This window comes from Manis pentadactyla, chromosome 2, assembly GCF_030020395.1.
Source record: "Manis pentadactyla isolate mManPen7 chromosome 2, mManPen7.hap1, whole genome shotgun sequence".
In the NCBI taxonomy this organism is placed as follows: Eukaryota; Metazoa; Chordata; class Mammalia; order Pholidota; family Manidae; genus Manis; species Manis pentadactyla.
This window is the reverse complement of record NC_080020.1, coordinates 85450848-85472423: the sequence shown is the minus strand read 5'-3', so window position 1 is coordinate 85472423 and position 21576 is coordinate 85450848. Positions and strand designations below refer to the sequence as shown.

At 39.4% G+C, this 21576-nt stretch overlaps 1 protein-coding gene across 3 annotated transcripts in view; it reads left to right on the top strand.

Annotated features, from left to right (window-relative positions):
* The window catches only part of ARHGEF28 (Rho guanine nucleotide exchange factor 28), a 309233-nt gene that overhangs the window by 100501 nt on the left and 187156 nt on the right, over nt 1–21576 (top strand). For 2 of the 3 annotated variants that reach the window (XM_036886062.2, XM_036886063.2), the window contains exons 3-4: nt 13550–13697; nt 16142–16435. In XM_036886062.2, the coding sequence (XP_036741957.2) occupies nt 13550–13697; nt 16142–16435 (442 nt within the window). Of the gene's footprint in view, nt 1–1825; nt 1912–13549; nt 13698–16141; nt 16436–21576 lie in introns of those variants that run through there. The other variant, XM_057494358.1, reaches the window with a different exon arrangement.

The following is a 21576-nucleotide window of genomic DNA, read 5'->3' as shown; positions in this document are numbered from 1 at the left end:
TGCCCCACCCCCCCACATTATACATGCTAATCGTAATGCTCCCTTTCTTTTTCCCTTGCCCTTATCCCTCCCTTCCCACCCCTCCTGCCCAGTCCCTTTCCCTTTGGTGACTGTTAGTCCATTTGTGGGTTCTGTGATTCTGCTGCTGTTTTGCTCCTTCAATTTTTCTTTGTTCTTATACTCCACATATGAGTGAAATCATTTTGTACTTGTCTTTCTCTGCCTGGCTTATTTCACTGAGCATAATACCCTCTAGCTCCATCCATGTTGTTGCAAATGGTAGGATTTGTTTTCTTCTTATGGCTGAATAATATTCCATTGTGTATATGTACCACCTCTTCTTTATCCATTCATCTACTGATGGACACTTAGGTTGCTTCCATTTCTTGGCTATTGTAAATAGTGCTGCGATAAACATAGGGGTGCATCTGTCTTTTTCAAACTGGGCTGCTGCATTCTTAAGGTAAATTCCTAGAAGTGGAATTCCTGGGTCAAATGGTATTTCTATTTTGAGCTTTTTGAGGAACCTCCATACTGCTTTCCACAATGGTTGAACTAATTTACATTCCCACCAGCAGTGTAGGAGGGTTCCCCTTTCTCCACAACCTCGCCAACATGTGTTGTTGTTTGTCTTTTGGATGATGGCGATCCTTACTGGTGTGAGGTGATATCTCATTGTGGTTTTAATTTGCATTTCTCTGATAACTAGCGATGTGGAGCATCTTTTCATGTGTCTGTTGGCCATCTGAATTTCTTCTTTGGAGAACTGTCTATTCAGCTCCTCTGCCCATTTTTTAATTGGATTATTTGCATTTTGTTTGTTGAGGTACATGAGCTCTTTATATATTTTGGATGTCAACTCTTTATTGGATCTGTCATTTATGAATATATTCTCCCATACTGTAGGGTACCTTTTTGTTCTACTGATGGTGTCCTTTGCTGTACAGAAGCTTTTCAGCTTGATATAGTCCCACTTGTTCATTTTTACTTTTGTTTCCCTTGCCCGGGGATTTCTATGTTATTTTTAAAGTGTGTTTCTTGTAAGCAGCATATAGTTAGTGTTTTTGCTTTTAAATTTGAAAAATCCATACTGGCCATCATAGTAGTATATTTGGATTAGTTCATTTACATTTACTATAATTGGTATAATTGAATTTATTTCTCATATAACTATCTGATATGTTTTTTTGTTTATTTCTATCTTTTTGAATAACCAAATTTTTTATTTCAGTTTTGTTTCTAACTTGTTATGTATTCTTTTACTATTCTTTTGTGGTCACTCTCAACTTAAAACATGTATATTTGACATAAATAAGCTATTACTTTTTAGCACTTTAACACAACTGCTGGATATTTCCATCTACTTTTCACATTATGTTGTCAGACATTGTAGTTTTACAAATATTTTAAATTCCATAACATTATTATTTTGTATATTACATATTAATTATATTTACTCACTTCACTGTTCCTCATGCCCTCTTGTACTTCTCTGTTTCTGTCTGGCATCATTTTATTTCTGCTTGACTAATTCCCTTTAGTATTTCTTTTAGTGCTGACCTTCTGGCAATGAATTCCCTCAGTATTTGTCTTAAACATTTGAATTCCGGCTTCATTTTTAAGAATATTTTTGAAAGGTATGGAATTTCAGGCCATCCATAACTATTTTATTTCATTGCTGTAAAGATATCATTCTGTTGTCTTCTGGCTTCCAAAACTTCTCTGAGCAGCTCTCCTCTTTCTGGAATTTTATATTTTGTCCTTGTTTGCATAGTTCTCTGATAACTTTAAGAATATGACTTTTTAATTTTTCTGTCTTTTCTAGTTATCAGCAGGAATGTTGGCCTATTTAATTATGTTTGGAAATGGATGCCATTCCTACTCCAAAGGCTATTTCTGAAGAAATGACTTGTAAGTCTTAAGTCACTTTAGGTTATCTACCTTAAAGAAAAAAAAAAGACACTGATATTTATGCCTGGGTCTACCCACTTTGTATATACCTGTGTTTGGTTGAATTCATTTTGGTTTGGGATAATAAATTTGAATAATCTTGATATTTTATGCTATACAAAAGATGCTTTAAACATGGCTTAAATCAGTGGTACTTAACCTTTTTGAATCATATGCTCCTTGTTCCCTTCTAAGAATCCCAGTTTAAAAGATAGCCTCTCACCCTGATGCATGCTTTAAAACTGCACGTATCTTCAGGGAGATTAAGAAACATTTCTCTGACTTCCCTTCTTCACCTGATGTCTATCTATGGATTTCAGGATAAGAATCCTTATATTAAGTACAGTTGACCCTTGAACAACATGGAGGTTGTGGGTGACCCCCAGCCCCCGCAAAAAGGTGTGTATAACTTTTGAGTCCCCCCAAACAAGTAGTGTACTCTTGACTGGGAGCCTAACTGGTAACATATACAGTCAACCCATATTTTGTACATTCCATGTATTAAAAGCTGTATCACCATAAAGTAAGCTAGAGAAAAAATGTTTTTTTCAAACTGTTACAAGTGTTCAAAAATTTTCCAATACATTTATTGAAAAAAAATATGTGTGTAAGTGAACCTGTGCAGTTCAAGTCTGTGTTCAAGGATCAACTGTACATATAATGTTAAGTTAAACAGAAAAATGTAGATCAGTAAGTAAATACTTGAACTCTTGTTTGTACAGTAACATGTTAGGGAGAAAAGTGCACTAGGCCTGAAACAGGAGGTCTAATTTGATTTGTGGCTCTGCCACTCACTGGATGTGATATTAACTGTGCTCTTATTTATAAAATAAGAATCATGATAATACCTCCCAGGTATTATTGTGGAAATAAGATGAGAAAATACACAACAAAGCACGTAAGTTGTGAAGTACTGTGCACATAAAAAATATTATGTGTATGTATATAGGTATGCATATATTTATATATAAAATGTACACACACACGGAATAATTTTTGCTTTTTCATACTTTGTTTTAAAGAAGTACTTCACTTAAATAGAGTGATTTGAAATAAAAGACCTTGTGCCTTTAGCACTTTCTTTGGGATTGTGCTTCAAGAATATAGAGGATGACTTAACCTGGAGGTTGAAACAGAAATCAAGAAACCCATTACTGTCCATCTGGCTCTGGAACCCTGAGCTAGTTAGTATCAGTACTAGCTTGTACCTGTACTTTTATTTACTTACCTATAAATGGGATGATGCACTCGAAAAACTTTTCAAGGATCTTTACAACATTCAACACATTCTGTTCTGCAGGAAAGACTCGGTGTGGAATAATTATTTTGGTTGTAAAGAGGATGTTTCAAATGTTAAAAACAAATTAAAACTGACAATTTGAGGTTTTTATTTATATTAGCACAATAATTTCATGGCATCTATTAGTAAGCTTTCATTATAATATTAACAACTCAATTAACATTTACCTTAATTGTGCTTCTATCCTAAAAATCAACCCATATAAAGGCTATGTAGAATGCCTTGAAAACAGTGGAAAATCTTACTGTCATATAAAAAGTGACAGTTATCATTAAAAAGCATTTATGAAGTTCCCGTTTTTGTGCTACAAAGGCATAGATTAATGAAAAAATACTTAGTATGTGCACATCACTCTTGATGACCATTTCCCTCTTAAACACTTTTAGGAGTAGGAGAGTTGGATGAAAGAGTTTAAGGTGGCAAAAATATTTAATATCTTTGACTCTTTGAGAAGAAATCCATAGATGTCGTGGCATTTCAACAGAAGGCTTGGTTTTTGAGAATTACAAGTTTTGAGTAGAATTTCTCTAGGAGGATGCTTGATGGTGAAAAATGTTGGTTTAATTTACTTGATTTTGTGTGTGTGTGTGTTTATATTTAGGTGTCTTTAGTGTGATTATTGTTACTTCACTTTTCTACTCCACATTTGTTCCCATTTTGCCTGTTACCTGACCTGCAGAGGTTTTGCAGGAGTATTTGAATGCTTTTTACTTGGGCAAGAGAAGATAATGGGGTGCACCCTCAGTATTCAGAGAGGAAAAGGAAGGTTTCTCATGTTCATCTCAACTGGTTCACTTGAGACAGTGAAAATTTTGATTTGCCTAAGGCAAAACTGAATTCAAATATGAATAGGAGAGGGAAAGATTAGAATTCTTCAAACTGAAATTTGATCAGGCCACTAACAATGTTGGCCTTATTTAGTAATGAACATTAATAAAAATGGGCAATAAATCTCAGTGGTAATGGAAAAAATAGGAAATAAACCAATGAGGATCTGTTTACTATCTATAACTTAGGAGAAAAAAAGATAATTTTGGCAAGGTTGGAATGAAAATTATCCTCTTGACCAGCACAGACAGGTGGTGATGAAAGTTGATAGAACATTTTTGGAAAGCAGTTTTCAATTTGTGGCAGTTCATGTTCTTGGACTCATTTCTGGAATTTTATTCTAAAGTAATTTAAGGCAAAAAAACAATGTACATGAAAATGTTTGTAGTATTGTTTATAATGTTGAAAAGTTAGAAGTACCTTCGATGTACAAAGATAGAGGGATGGTAGCATAAATTATAAACTTCAAACACTTGATGGAATGCAACTAGAAATGGTGCCAAAGATCGTAACATGGAAAAATGCTTTTCATAGGAGAGGAAAGCACAGCTATATGTGTATTTGTGCCATGAGTATAACTATGTAATAATTAGCTGTGCACTGAACAAAGACTGGAAGGAAATGGAAAAATGAAAAAAAGTTGGTGTTATTATAGATGAAATTAAGATACCTTTAACTGCTACCATTTTGTTAAGTAATGAAAATTTTAGACAGTCTTGTAATTTCATGCACTCATGAGTTTTGTTTTGATATGTTTTTTAATTGAAGTATAGCTGATACACAGTATTGGTTTCAAGTATGCAACATAGTGATTTGACAGTTATACATATTAAATGCTCACCCTACTGTCAACATAAAAATATGTTATAGAACTATTGACTATTACTGTGCTGTACTTTCATCCCTGTGACTGTAGTATAATTAAGATTTTGTGCCTCTATATCCCCTTCCCTCTTTCACCTACCCACCCACCTCTCCCCCATGGTAACCACCAATGACTTCTCAGTGTCTATGAGTCTATTGCTGTTCTGTTGATTTTGTTTCATTTTGTTTTTAGATTCCACATCTACAACATATGTAAATGAAATAATATGGTATTTGTCTTTCTCTGCCTGGCTTATTTCACTTAGCATAATACCCTCTAGGTTTATCATGTTGTTATAAATGGCAGGATTTCTTTTTTATGGCTAAATAATATTCCGTTGTGTATATGTACCACTTCTTCTTCATGCATTCTTCTCTTGATGGGCACCTTGCTTTCATATCTTGCCTGTTGTAAATTATGTGGCAATAAACACAGGGTGCATATAGCTTTTTAAAAAAATCAGAGATTTTGTTTTCTTTGAGTAAATTCCTAGCAGTGGAATTGCTGGGTCATATGGTATTTTTATTTTTAGTTTTTTGGGAAACCTCCATACTGCTTTCCACAGTGGATGCACCAGTTGACATTCCCACCAACCGCATAGGAGGTTTTCTCCACATACTCATCAACATTTGTTATTTCTTGTCTTTTGAATAGTGACCATTCTAACTGGTGTGAGATGATATCTCCTGTGGTTTTGATTTACATTTCCCTGATGATTAGCGATGTGGAGCATTTTTCATGTGCCTGTTGGCCATCTGTATGTCTTTTTTGGAAAAACATTCAGGTCCTCTGCTCATTTTTAAATCAGGTTATTTGTTTTTTTGGTGTTGAGGCATATGAGTTCTTTATGTATTTTGGATGTTAGCCCCTTATTAGATATATCATTTGTGAATATATTCTCCCATACTGTAGGCTGCCTTTTTGTTTTGCTGATGGTGTCCTTTGCTATGCAGAAGCCTTTTAGTCTGATGTAGTTACATTTATTTATTTTTGCTTTTGTTTCCCTTGCCCAGGGAGACATGTCCAGGAAAAAAAATTGCTCATGCTTATATTCAAGAGATTTTTGCCTGTTTTCTTCTATGAGTTTTATGGTTTCATGTCTTACATTTAGGTTTTTGATCCATTTTGTGTTTACTTTTGTGTATGGTGTTAGGGAATAATCCAGTTTCATTCTCTTGCATGTAGCTGTTCTAGTTTTTCCAACACCATTTATTGAAGAGACTGTCTTTTCCCCATTATATATTCATGACTCCTTTATCATATATTAATTGACTATATGTGTGTGGGTTTATTTCTGGACTCTCTACTCTGTTCCATTAGTCTATGGGTCTGTTCTCATATAGTTTAAAGTCAGGGAGTGTGATACCTCCAGCTTTGTTCTTTCTCAAGATTACTTTGGCTATTCAGGGTCTTTTATGATTCCATATAAATCTTAGGATTCTTTGTTCTAGTTCACTGAAAAATGCCATTGGTATTTTGATAGTGGTGCATTGAATCTGTAAATTGCTTTGGGCAGGATGGCCATTCTGATGATATTAATTCTTCCTATTCATGAACATGGGATAGATTTCCACTTGTTTGTGTCTTCAGTTTCTTTCATCAATGTCTTGTGGTTTTCAGAATATAGGGCTTTCACCTGTTTCATTAGGTTTATTCCTAGGTATTTTATTCTTTTTGATGTGGTTGTAAATGAAGTTGTTTTCTTGATTTCAATTTCTGCCAGTTTGTTGTTAGTATATAAGAATGCAACAGATTTCTGTGTATTGATTTTGTATAGTAATTTTGCTGAATCCAGGTATTCTATCAGTTTTTTGGTGGAATTTTTAGGGTTTTCTACATATAGCATCATGTCATCTGCAAATAGTGATAGTTTAACTTCTTCCTTATAAGTTTGGGTGATTTTTATCTCTTTTTCTTGTCTGATTGCTGTGGCTAGGACTTCCAGTATTATGTTGAATAAAACTGGTGAGAGTGGGCATCCTTGTCTTATTCCTGATCTTAGAGGAAAAGCTTTCAGCTTTTCACCATAGAGTATGATCTTAGCTGTCAGTTTGTTGTTTACAGCCTTTATTATGTTGAGGTACATACCCTCTATATCCATTTTGTTGAGAGTTTTAATCATGAATGGACATTTAATTTTGTTAAATGCTTTTTCAGCATCTATTGAAATGACCATATGGTTTTTATCCTTTTATTAATGTGTTTTTTTCACATTGATTGATTTACAAATATTGTACCATCCTTGCATCCCTAGAATAAATCCTACTTGGTCATGGTGGATGATCCTTTTGCTGTATTTTTGAATTTGGTTTGCTAATATTTTGTTGAGGATTTTTGAATCTATATTCATCAGAGATATTGGTCTGTAATTTTCTTTTTTTGTTTGTTTTTGGTTTTAATATTGGAGTGATGCTGGCCTCATAGAACGAGTTTGGAGGTATTCCCTCCTCTTCTGTTTTTTGGAATACTTTAAAAAGAATGGATATTAGCTCTTTAAATGTTTGGAAGAATTCATCTGTGAAGCCAGATGGTAATGGACTATTGTTTGTTGGGAGTTTTTTAATTACTAGTTCAATTTTGTTACTGGTAGTCTGTTCAGATTTTCTGTTTCTCCTTTGGTGAGTCTTAGAAGATTATAGGTTTCTAGGAGTTTGTCTATTTCTTCTAGGCTGTCCAATTTATTGGCATATAATTTCATACAGAATTTTCTTATAATTCTTTGAGTTTTGTGGTGTCGGTTTGTAACAAATTAAAGGTCCTGATTTTGTTAATTTGTGTCTTTTTTTTTCCTTGATGAATCTGGCTATGGGTTTGTCTGTCTTGTTTATCTTCTTGAATAACCAGCTCTTGGTTTCATTGATTTTTCTCTATTGTTTTCTTATTCTCTTCTATTTATTTCTGTTCTGATCTTTATTTCTACTAACTTCGGGCTTTGTTCTTTTTCTAGTTCCTGTAGTTGTGAGGTTAGATTATTTATTTGGGATTTTCTTGATTGTTGAGGTAGGACTGTATTGCTTTGTACTTTGTTCTTGGAACCACTTTTGCTGCCTCCCACATATTTTGAATGTTTGTTTTTCTGTTTCTACTTGTTTCCATGTATTAGATACCTCTTTGATTTGTTTATCGATCCATTGATAATTTAAAGGCAAGTTGTTTAACCTCCATGTGCTTGCGGGGTTTTTTTTTTTATTTGTTTACTTCATTGTGGTCTGAAAAGGTGCTTGATACAATTGCAGTCTTTTTGAATTTATTAAGGTTCTTTTTGTGGTCTTACATGTGATCTGTTCTGAAGAATGTTCCATGTGCACTTGAGAAAATGTATCCTGCTGCTTTTGGGGTGGAATGTTCTGTATATATCTGTTAAGTCCATCTGATCTAACATTTTTTTAGTGCCTCTGTTTCCTTATTTTCTGTCTGGATGATCTATCTATTGATGTAAGTGGGATATTAAAATGCCCTACTATGATTGTGTTGCTGTCTGTTTTGACACATTCTAAAAAGGATTCCTATTTTCTTCCTCTTCATCCACAATTTATATATAAGATGTCATAGTCTACATCTTTTGTGTACTCCTTGACTAATTTTGTGTATAGTTGATTTTATTACTTTTGTTTTTTTGAACTTCATACTTGCTTTGTATGTGATTCACCTACTACCTTTACTGTAGGTTTTTTTCATTGATGAAAACTATTTAGACTGAAGAAAATTTCCAGCTAAAGTCATTTTAACATATCCTTAAGATGAGTTTAGTGGTGATGAGTTATTTTAACATTCGTTTACCTGGGAAACTTAATCTCTCCTTCAATTTGTAATAATAATCTTGCTGGGTAGAGAATTCTTGGTTGTTAGGTCCTGCCCCTTTAATACTTTGACTATTTCATGCTACTCCCTTCTAGCTTGTAAAGTTTTTGCTGAGAATCTGCTGGTAGCCTTATGTAGTTTCCCTTATAGGTAACTGTCTGCCTCTCTCTTGCTGCTTTTAAAATTCTCTATCTTTAATCTTTGCCATTTTAATTACTATATATGTATTGGTGGTGTTTTCCTAGGGTTCATCTTATTAAGGGCTCTCTGTGCTTACAGGATCTGGATGTCTATCTCCTTCCCCAAATTGGGGAACTTTTCAGCTGTTATTTCTTCAAAGAGATTTTCTAATCCTTTATCTCTCTTTTCTCCTTTTGGGCCCCCTATTATGCAAATATTGTTTTGTTTGGAGTAGTCACACAGCCCTCTTAGCATCTTCTCATTCTAGAGACTCTTTTTTCTCTGTTCCTCAGCTTGGTTACTCTGATATTCTCTATCTTCCATTACACTGATTCTTTACACTGCTCCCAGTAACCTGGAATATTCATTCCTTCTATTGTAATTTTCATTTCAGTTTTTGTATTCTTCAACTCTGAGTGGCTCTTTTTCATATTTTCTATCTCTTTGTTGACCTTCTTGCTGAGATCAGAAATTCTTTTCACCAGTTCTGTGAGCATCTTTATGACTGTTACTTTGAATTCTTTGTCAAGAAGATTGCTAATCTCCATTTCTTGTAGCCTTTTTCTGGTGTTTTGTCTTGCTCTTCTCTTTGGAACATATTCTTCTGCCTCTTCATTTGGGTTTCTGTGTTCCATTGTATTAGATAGATCAGCTGTGCCTCCTGGTCTTAAAAGTAATGGCTTTATGAAATTGGCATCCTGTGGTCCCAGAAACTCAAGACTCTTCGTTCACCTGTGCCTGGTTCTCTTTTGCAGCTGAGGTGCAGTTGCTGTTGGTGGGCTGTCGGTGGGGCAGCCTTTCTGCTAGTCTGCCAGCAATGGCTGATTCCCACAGCTATCCTCTCTGTGCCTTTTGCTTGCCATTAGGTGCTCCTGTAGGATTTGTTGTGGGTGGGCCTTCCTCTGCCTACCCATCAGCAATGGTGGCTGCTGGTGGGTGGAGCGGGCTGGGTGGATGGTGTGCAGGGGAGCACCGCTGTGGGACTGAGTGGCCAGTGAGGGAGATGAAGTGTTTTAGAGCTGGCTCCTGCAAGCACCTGACCAGTTGGACTGAGGGAGGGCTGGGAAATTGTGCTCCTTCCCTTTCTCCTCCAGAGAGAGCCCTGTCCAACCCCTGTCCCTCTGGTGCACTTCCTGCTACAGGTGAATCTTTCAAACCATCGTCTCTGTGCTGGGTCTCAGCAGGACTGACATCATTTGCTGGTGTTCCACAGATGACAGGAGCCTTGGCCCCCCAGAGTACTCCAACTCTCCCTGGTGTCCAGCCTCATTAATCACCATAGCCCAGTGCAATATGGACTTGTATTTCTGGAACAGATCTCAGAATCCTGCAGGATTCCTGAGTTTTTATCCCATCCCCACTCTGTTCCTCTTCCTCCCTCTTGCAGGCTGGGATGCGGGAAGGGCTTGGATTCCAGCTGATCATGGCTCTGCCCTTCTCAATGTGGTCCTTTCTTCACCAGTGTAGGTGGTCTGTTGTGCAGTTTTCAGGTCATATTCAGGGTTCATTGTATTTGCCATAGTTGCTTCCTTGGTGTGTACATGGGAGGTTTTTGCTTTGTTGTCCTACTCTACCATCTTTTCCCCACTGTATGGTGCTTATGAGTTTTTGTGTTAATATTGAATTAATTAGAAATTGAAATATGTGGTATGAGGCATGTTTTTGCCCCCAATGAATAGCGATTGTTCCAAAACAGTTTATTGAGTAGCCCATTCTTTCCCCACTGCCTTGAAATGCCACCTTTATTACATAAGTTCCATACATCTGTTTCAGGGCTCTGCACTTTGTGGCCTGTCTCTGTGTCATGAGTGTACTGTTTAAATTACCATGGTCGTTCTGTGTGTTTTTTTTTTTTTGTGGTAGGGTACATTTTGACCCTTCCCCCTACATCTCAAACATTCTTTCCCAAAACTTTTGTTTCTATGCATGTGTATCATTCTTCCAGATGAATGTTAGAATAAGCTTGTTGAGTTTCTCTTGAAAAATCCAATTTGGGTTTTGACTAGAGCACATTAAATTTATAGGTTAATTTGGGGAGATAATTTTGCCTATTATGCCTCTTATTGTTTTCAGAATTTCCAGTGAAATACCTAAGTGCCTTTTTATTTGGTCTGTAGTGAGTTGACAGAAAGGTGATAACTCATATTTCTGCATAGGAGCAGAATGATTCTGATATTGATGCCAACAAATGCACTTAGGAAAGTTTATTATTTTCACTTGCCTAAAACAAAGTATGCAATTGGATCCAGTTGGGAAATGAAGGCACACTAGAATTCTGTAAATTGGAATTTATCTTTACCATTAAAAGAATTAGTGGCCTTTAAAAAAAAAGGGCAGATTTTCAGTGGCCACAGTGGTTTAGAAAAATCCCCATCTTAGCCAGAAATTGTCATTTGTGGCTGATTATTTATACTGTACTTGTTCCTCAGAGAATTTTCTGAAGCTCATTTCTCTGCTGATCTCCTATATGATTTTTATCTAATTTGCTTTTCCCTTTGTCTAACTTTTCTGAAGGAAAATGTCCTTGTTCTTTCATATTTTCTTGGTCTTCCTCCCCTGCCAACTCTCCCGGCCCTTTCCCATTGGGTCTTTCCATTGGTTTCTCTCCTGCCCTTCTCCTCCATGCCTTTCACTCTGTCTTTCTGATCTCTCTGTGGCAGCAAATAAAAGACTTCTTCATTGCTGAATATTATTGTTAGTGGTAGGACTTATGGGTGTCTCTAATGTACGTGTCTTATTTCTCACCCGATTGTTATTTGTATTTTTTATATATATATATATATATTTGCCAAAGTAAAGCATGGTATTGTCTTGAAAGGGAGGCATCACTGAATTAAAAAGCTGTACTGTTTTGGCTTGTATTGCACTGGGAAGGGTTGCAGTGCAACTCTTTCATAAGTTGTTGCCCTGGTTCACCCAGCCTAATAAAATAGTATTGTGATAACTGTTTTGAATAGATACAGATTAGCTATCCTTGTGATCTGTGAAAAACTTTGCTCTGTTTATACAGTTTGTGTTCTATTTACAAATTACAAACAGGTCAGTTTCTGTCTGTGAATAATAGTCTCTTTAGCAATCCATAACATGACTAAAGCAAGCTGTTCTCTCCCTTATTTTAGGAAATGGAATTTCATCTCAGTTTCCTTTCTGTCATGTTAGATATTTGTCTTTGTTTCTCCTTTTCAGATCCTCTTCCTGAACTTTTTTTGGAAAGCTATTGTATGTGGATTTTTCTTGGCATGTTACTTTCTATTGATTATGAGTGTGCATGTGTACACTCACATATAGGGAGAAGACAATTCAAAATTGTGAACTGATGATTTTTTCCAGAACCTGCAATTTCTTTTTGTACGAAGTTGTGATTTAAGATGTTTTATGTGTGTGATGGGTTGCAATCCACTAGGAAAATAGCCTTTTTATTTTTACAATTTTAGGTGAAGTGACCATGTGATTACTAGAGAAAGGAGTTCTGCCCTGATTTTGTTTCTGATACTAATTAACCTAACTCTTGATATCCTACAGAATATAGTGCTAATATGAAGCAAAGGCAAACATAAGTTAAGGAGACTGGGTAGACTTTTCTCTGTTCATTTTTCTCCCCTATCACAGGGTGAGAAACTTGCCAGAAGAGAGTTTGTTTTTGTTGGACAATCACGCAGAAGTCCAGATGCTTCTCCAGGCTGGGCTAAGCTCTGGAGGCCCTCCAAAGTGGGCGACCCTTTCCACCTCCTGGTTCCATTTCCCTGCCACTCCCACAGGCTGGGTGGAATGTAGGCTCTCCCTAGAGAGCTCCCTTTGTATTGCCTTTCTGTGTTTGAGGGGAAGGAATGTCCTCTGAGGTCCCAGAAGACCTGGCAGGCTCGTCCCTTGCTGCTGCTCCTGAGGGGTGCAGCTCCCAGCCCTCCACTCAGACTCTGGATGCTAAAGTACTGGGGAGTGCTGTCCTCCTGCCCACCTCCCTGATGGTCCGTCCTTCCTCAGAGTATGCCTTGGTGACCCAGGGGGCCACTCTTCTTCTTGGGACTGGGCCACTTAGCAGGGCTTTGTGCCATCCAACAGCCCTCAAGAGTAAGTGTAAGGCTGGGCTGGCTGAGAAAGAGGACTTAGAAATCCCTCAGAGAAGACAAATAGCAATTGGAAATGGCACAGCAGGTGTGGGACCATGTGTGCTTTTTGGCAAAGCTTGTGAATATTTAAAGTTCTCACAATCTATTGTGATCTGGTACAGGTAAGGTTGTAGCTTAAAGTAATTATTTTGAACCTTTGTAGTATGGTGGTATCTTAGGTATAGGGTGTAATTAATACAAGCAATGATGTTGATCAGGGAGGAATTAAAAGACAGTTGAATCACATCAGTGTATGTGGTAAATTAAAAAAAATTCTTCCCTATGCTCTAAATTTCTTTAACTTTAAAAACAGAACAAACCAGCTCTGACACCCATACTTAAATACATCAGAAAGCATCTCCCTGTCATCAGTGTTGGTAAGAAGACGTCATGATATTTGAGCTCATCCACATGAAGTGAACATAATGAGCAGCAGCACTTTAGGCCTGGGGCCCTTCTTACTGTGGTTCTTAGAGCAGGATGGGAGTGTGGTGACGCCCCCTCCTACTCATTTTTCAGGGGCAGACGAAGGTCTACGCAAAGTTTGGCAAAAACGTCTATCTTCCTCAAGATGCCGAGTTTTACTTTATTTATAACGGATCTCATCAGAGGCACATCGTGTTTGCAGAGCGCACTGAGGATAATGTTCTCCAGTCCAGCGTTCCAGGTGAGGAGCCCTCTTTACCGTGCAACTGGGAAATTTGCAGCAAGCATCTGCACTCCAGGAATATAGGCTGGGAGAGGCCAGGAGGAGAGAAGGGAAACTATTTGAGGTGGGATGGGTGTGAGTGTGTGTGTGTGTGGAGCACTCACACTAGGTGCTCTCACATCTGGGGTCCTTCTAGCCGAATCAGCCTTGGTTTGTGCTGAGCAGGCCCATCCTGCCAGTTGCACCAACTCCGAGGTTGGTGTGCTTTGGGTGCAGTCCAGTGGAGGAGACATTATATCTTAGTGTCACCTCCTCTAGTCCCAGGGCCTCCTGCCAGGCAGAGTGGAGGCATTGACAATTTGTCTCCATTTTCCCTTCCTTGTCTCCTGTGCTCTGCTGGCTGCCCCAGTGTCTCCTGCTCCCCTGCTTGCTGCCTTTGGTGGCTGGGGCTCCTTCCTTGGCATTCTCTTCCTTACTAGGTCTCAGGTTCCAGAACTTTCTCTTTTCACCACCAAAATGTTCACTTTGGAAATCCAATGGTGTGAGTGTGTTGTTACCAGCTAATACCCCTTTTCAGATAGAGTCATTTTGTATTTTTATCGAGGCATGGGTCATGCATCTTTGAGACATCAGCTCTGGCCTGCGGGTGTAATTAAGGTACCATTACTTGCAGGAAGGTAGGGTTTTTCTGCTATGTTCTCTTTGGTTGATTTTCCCTAATTAGGGGTCTTTCAGGTCCTTAAATTGTATCATATGGGGAAACTTCAATTTTTCTTTCTCATTTTTAGAGGAAGTATGTTTCTAAGTGCCTCTGTATTAAATCTGTTACATGTGGAAAGAAGGTGGGCAGTAAACATGCAAACAATAAGTCACAGCAAGAATTGTAGAGGTGCGCAAAGACCTTTCAGCCCTGCTGCACTTGCTCTTTGAATCCATCTGTTGTCCAGTTTCCGAGACTGAGGGCGATTTAAAGCACTTCTCTCTGTGCTCTGGTAACTTCTCCCCTTCTGAGAAAAAGAAGTCAACCCTCATGAATGGCAGAGGCCCTATGGCTGCTGGTCCCCGCCCCTGCCTTCTGCTTTGGCATTTACATTTATGTCTTGGCTGCCTTTAGCTTCCCCCTCTTCCTTTGGTTTTCTCTTTTATCAAGACTTTTAGAAAGAATAAAAATAATAACTAAAGTGTCACTCCTAATACCCAAACTTGTGTCTTTTTCTTTACTTGCATGTAGGAGTAAACCTTCTTCCTGCTCCTTGTGTGTCAAAATCTTTTTGATTATACTGTGGCCCACTTCAAAGTGAGAGCAACACTTTCATTTTAATGGATTCCCTACAGGCTTGTGACAGTCATTGTTTCTGAAAGTTAAATTCCCCAGTTACAGCTTTACCAGGGTAACCTTTCAGAAATCTGTAGGAGAGGTTTCTGTAGTATATCCTGGGTGTGTATAGTCTGAGGGTGGGGGCTACATCTGCCCGCACCACTGGGACCACTTTAAAAAAGGCAGTGTGAAAATGGCAGTAGCTCTTGCTCAGTAAATTGCAGATGGTCTCATTCCTTGATGCCCTGGCAGTTAGCCTTTGGGGAAAAACTTTGGAGAAAAAGGCAGAGCAGGATTGCCTGGCACCATTAGCCCATTTGCTTGGGGGCCAGGGGTGGCTGAATGTTAACCCTACTCTTGCCCAGCTATGATTATCGTAATCACAGAGGTTTGGTGGTACTAAATCCTGGAAGTTCTGCCAAAGGCAGCATAAAAACGCACCCAGGTAGTTCACCCACCTTGGCAAAGTGAAAGAAGGAGGAGTGTCAGGAGGAGACACAGATAGCAGGATGAGGTGACCACCCACGACAGAAACATTAACACTCAGAAGGCACAGAAGCCATTCTCAGAAGTAGGGGCCAGTGAACAAATATAAGTATTTCTGGTGAATTGTTTTCACCCACCCAACTCACATTCAAAGGAGCTCTGTGTTGCTACTTTATAAAATGGTCACCTAAATAAATATATGAAAAAGTGTATGACTCAGGAGGAAATGGCAGAGCCCATTTTTTTTTTTTTTGAGGAACATTATATTTACTAGACTCCCCCCTTCACCAAATCCCCCCCACACATGGCAAAGCCCTTTTAAATGACATACTTGAATGCTGGGGTAGAAACACAAGGTGAAGGTAGCCTGAATAACAGTGTTTGGTAATGATAGGAGAGTAGACACTGAAAAGCTCAGAGCTCAGAAAGGTTAGTTTAAAATGAGAAGTCCCTAAAGGAAGATGGAGTCCGCTTTAATGTGGCCACAGAGGCTTGGCACCCTTTAAAGATGACTGGCCGCATTGCCTTTCTGCCTTGCTCTCCTGGAGCGTGTGGTCTGTTTAGGCAGCCAGTGAGACTGGTGACCGCTGATGCTTCGGACGCTGGGAGCGCATCTCCTGCAGACCCTGGGTGAACTGTTCGCTGTCTTGTCGTGCAGGCCACAGGCTTCAGGAGACGGTGACGGTGTCCGTGTGCCTCTGCTCGGAAGGTTACTCCCCGGTGACCGTGGGCTCCGGCTCAGTGACCTACGTGGACAGCATGGCCTGCAGGCTGGCTCGCCTGCTGGTCACCCAGGCCGACCGCCTCACAGTCGGTAGCCATCAGACCCTGCTGACCCCGTTTGCCCTGGCAGCGGAAGCCGTGCCTGCCTTGGATGAGGAGCTTGTGCTGGCTCTGACCCATCTGGACTTGCCTCCTGGGTGGACTGTCTTGGGAAACTCGTCCCTTGAAGGTACGTCTTCACCAGAAAATTCAGATGTCTCCTCTCTGTGTCAGTTCCAGAATGTGCTTTCCAGTGTGTTGTGTGTTTGCAGGGTTGGTTTTCCTGCCCATGTTTGACCGGAGCCTCACTCTGATGTGGCTGGGCTCCCTGAGGTCCTGAGCCTTTATCTGGGCTGGTCGATGCTACTCTGCTCTGGTCCAGGCAGTGGCTTTGCCTCGAGGAGGGAGGACTGTTTCCTTGTGGCAGGCTCTCAAACCGGCTGCTTTGGGTTGTGGCTCTATTTCTCTTGGCAGCTCTGCTCACTGTGAGAAGGGGACATTGCTGCCCTGTTTCCAAGTAGGTAGAGCCATCGGGCAAGGGAGATCATGCAGCCACTTCTGTAGAACACTTAAACATGGCCAGGCAGGGAATATAACCAATGTGCTGACATCTTTAAAAAGGTTAGTGTCACTGCGAGCATTCATACAGTATTATTAACTTTTAGAGTCACCCTAGATGGCCCTTTTTATTAAAATACAAAATACTGTGAATACCAGCTATTTGGAATCTGTGTTGTGGACAAAGATGGGTGTTGCATATAAGCCCATTCTAGGCATGAGGCTTAACTGTTCAATAGATGCTGCTTTGGTGATTACAAATGACATGATATTATTGGAAATAGGGATGCTGGATGCTGCTCTGTAGTTTATTGTAAACAACACTTACTATTGCTGTTTTCCTGTAGTATTCCCTTGACCTTAGTTTTGTGGTTGGATATGATATTTTTAGGAGTTTCTGCTTCCTGATACAGGTCACAGGTTGGTTTAAATTTAATCATGGATAAGATTAAATGCAGTACTCTATATGAAGGGGTAGGATTTTTGTAAACAGAATTGTGAGGCCATAAACCACAAGCAGAGAGGATCTCCATTTCTTTCCTTCAATCAAGATTATACTAAAACTCTGCTGGGTAGTTTTGGTTCTCACTTCTGAGGACCATGGATGAGAAAATTCGCAAGCCGAATTCGGCACTGAGCCAGCCTACCTCCTGTGCTGCCCTTGGCTCTGTGATAGCTGATAGATATGAAGGGGGGCTCCCTGAGGGAGCAGGTGGTGCCTGTTCTGCTCACATGCAGCCTCAAGGACCGAGCACAGAGCTTGGAATACAGCAGGTGCTCCAGCAGTATTTGTTGAAGGAATGAGGGTTGTATTCTGAGCCCTTCAAGGAGTTGCAGATCTTAGATATCATTATCTTATATATATATACACATACACACACACATATATGAAAAATGACCGTATGTCTTCTGGTTAAGGAACATTCATAAATATATATACATATACATATTCATATATATTCACTCAATTTGTATATTCATTTATGTGTATACATATATATATGTACAGATATTTGTGTTTTCTGGCTAAGAAACTTCATTTACTTAAGCCTCTGGACTTAACAAAAAATTCTAACAATAATATTGAAGGGTGTTTTATTTTTTGGAAGGCAGACCCATTTTGACACAGACATAAAGCTTTCCTAATTCCTCCTTAGTCTCTGTTCACAAGGCTATAAGTACAGAGCCTCAAAGCGTCATGGAGAAGCAGAATACAGATCAGTTATCGGGCTCCCTCCCCAGCCTGGCAACTCCCTCAACACAGTGTCTGGGAGTCTGCAGTAGTTTTAATCTGTGCCCCTGCAAAATGGCAAATTGCTGAAGGTTATGGCACTTCGTGATTGCACACAAATATCTTAAAGTAATAGCCTCCAAAATGGGATTCATGTTACCCACGTGCTATATTGATTTTTCTTCCCCAGATTTGGAAATATGGTTTCCCAATCTTTAATCTGTGGATTGGCACTAGTATATTCATATGATTTTTCTGTGTTGGAGGTATATGGTCAGTTACTTTTGCTGATAGAGATAATGTAGCCAAATAAATTTGAAGAACTTTGGGATAATCACCAACTTTCCAAGGGTTATCTTATTGCCATTTTCATTGCTATTTGGCCATAGTCTTGTCTTTTTAAGTCTCCATCTGTCACAGCCTTTGGTTCATCCACATCCTTACAACAGACAGATTTATCTCACCAAGCGGTCCTTTCTGAGACATACTATGTCTCTATGACATACTTATATATGTATTTTCAATAGGGAAAAACCTGGAGTTGTTCCTTTACATGGTGAGACATTGTTTTCTGTGGGAAAACACTTGTCACTGTCATTAAGAATATGTACTCTGGAGCCAGGTTCAAATCCTGTTCTTTCTGCTTTCTGGCTATGAGGCCTCCCGAGCAAGTTATTTCAGTTCTGATGTCACAAGGTTTTAATTTCTGACATGAGACATAATAGTGCCCACCTACTATTTTAGTACAACACTGGCTTGTTGCAATGATTAAATTAGGTAATGTATGGTGAAGCTTCTAGAACAGTGTCTGAATGTACTAAATTCTTAGTAAAAGTTGACTTCTGTGTGTGTATGTGAATGATTCTCATATGTAGAGAGTATATTGTACATACAGATGTGGAAAGCACATTATACTTAGTCTGGATAAATAAAGCTACAGGCAAAGGATCAAATCCTGCTATTGTGAACAGTTCCTTGAAAATATCCAAGAATCTAGACTTTCTCTAGGAACAGCTTATAGTACTTGAGGAGAAACGCCTGCAGCCTAGACTTGTAATGGATCTCTCTGCAGCTTCAGTGTTCAGGGACAGGGTTCACGTCCTTTCTCTTTGCATTGCTCTGACTGCATGAGCTCCACTGCTTCGTCTTCAGGTTTGCTGGTCCTTCTGTCCCCTTGGTCTAGTCTGCTGTTGAATGCATCTATTGAATTTTTCACTTCAGTTACTCTTCAGCTCTGTGATTTCTGCTTGGTGCTTAGTATTTTCTATCTTTGTTGAAATTCTTACTTTGTTCATGCATTGCTTTTCTGACCTTGGGAGCATCTCAATGACTATCATTTTGAGCTCTCTATCAGACAAATCATTTACTTCTGTTTCATTAAAATTGGTTTCTGGATATTTGTTGTCTTGTTTGGAGCATATTCCCCCAATTCTTCATTTTCTTTGACTCTTTAAGTGGGTTTCTGTGCATTACATAAAAAGCCATCTCTCCCAGGCTTAACAGACTAGTTTCCTATGGGTGAGCCTTGTCAATCAGCCCATCCCAACCTCCAGGTTGCCTCACAAACCTTTGTGTTTGTCCGAGTTTTTGTCTTTGTTCTCAGCAGCACCCAGTAGTTGAGGGCATGCCAAGACCCACCAATGTCCTAAAGGGGAGGATCTCAGTCAGCACCTAGAAGCCAGACTCTTAAGCTGGGCATAAGCTGGGAAACCCTGCAGTCAGGTCCCTGGCAGAGAAGGACTGCAGCGGGCTTGTTTTGCTTGCTCCCTCTGCTGAACTCTGGTTGGGGATGGCTGCAGAGAGAACTGATGTGCCCACCCACTAACAGCTGTCTTTGTGTCTGCTATAGTCCTGTGGGATCCCTGGATGCAAGCCCCTTGGCTGCTGGAGCCAGTCCATCTGGGGACCTGTCCCTTGGTAGCAGCCATAAATGCAGGGGTGCGAGATTCGTGTACAGGCTCCTTCCAGAGAGATGCTGGTGAACTGGTTTATTGTCAGAATTGTCTGGAACAAAAAAATGGGGAATTGCTTACCTGCTCTCTTAGGGTGCAGGAAGGTTTGTACCCAGCCCTTACATGTATGCTAATTAGAAGCCAGACCCTTGGGTAACAGCTTATAAAGCATGAAGTCAAATTCCTTCTGGGGAAGACTGCTAGATGGGTGATTCTGTCTGTTCTCTCAGTGCTGAGCCCTGGGGCTGTAGCCATGGTTGAGAGTTTATGTGCCAATTAAGAACCATTTTTCTTTACTAGAGTCCTGAGGGTCTCATGGATGCAAACCCCCTTGGCTTTCAGAGCTAGGTGGTTTGGGTCCTCAAGTGGGAGCTTTAGAAGTTGGGGTGCTAGATGTGTGATCAAAGCCCTTCCCTCCTCAGGGAGAAGTTGAGAGTTGGGGTTTCCCACCTGATGTTTAGGGCAAGAGTGTGTCTCAGCCTTTTCCATCCCTTTTGCTGTAGGTGTTTTCTCGTTCACCCTGTGGGTGGGGGTCATTCAGCTAGTTTCTAGATTTCTCGAGGGGTTGACTCCCACGGGAGGAGGGAAGCTCAGGAGTCTGTGTCATCAACTTGGTCCCTCCCCTTCGATTTAGTAGTGTTTTAATCTGAGAAATTTGCAATGTCTTATGTGTTTAATGCATCTTTTTCTAGTGTATGTATTTCATTAATGTTGCTTGTAGTCAAGGTAGATCAGTTCCAGTAACTGTGGCATGTGGCCCATTAGAGTTTATCACATGTTCAAGGTAGTGGCATTGGAAGGGAAAAACAATTTTTTCCTAGTAATTATTTGTCCTATATTGATCCAAAACTAAAGCTTCACTGTTCACACTTTAAAAGTTTTTGGGTTTATTTATTTATTTATGCTTTTTGGGGGTAAATGGTTGTTACAGAATGAGTATCAATTGTCATGGGAGAGTGTGATTAAAGTCTTACTGTAAAGCATTACTGTATTTCCTTGCATTTTACAAGAAATCTGTTTTTTGCCTTTCAGTCACTGAGAGTTGTCAGGAAGGCCTGAGACCCTGGAGAAGGGCCAGCATATGAGTGGAGTGTTGTGTCTCATAAAGAAAAGCAGAGCCTTTTCTTGGCCCTGCATCTTACCCATCATTACTCACAGTACAACTTCGTTATATATTCTGGGGAAGGAAATATCCTGGGTTTTATTTAATTTTGTGCCATAAATAAAATTGGATTCCTATTTCATAAAATTAAATTCCCTATTTCTGTGAAATAGCTTTCATGATAAAAGTATTTACAGGATCTCAGGACCCCTAATTTGCAGTAAAACTTTGAGTAGTAATAGAATATCCAATAAATTTTAGAATTAATTTCCCTTGTTTTGGGTTATTTGCTCAGTTTTTTGGACAGAAATCTTACAGATTGGCATAATTTTGACAATTAGGTTAACTGGTATGAAATACTCTGTTTTATTCTGTTGCTGCTCAGATAACTTTTGAGCTAAAGGCTTCCCTTCCTGCCCAAGCAAATGGCTTTCCTTCACTTGTGTTCCCAGAAGCCTGCCATGGCTGGTGAGTACCAAGCTTGCCAT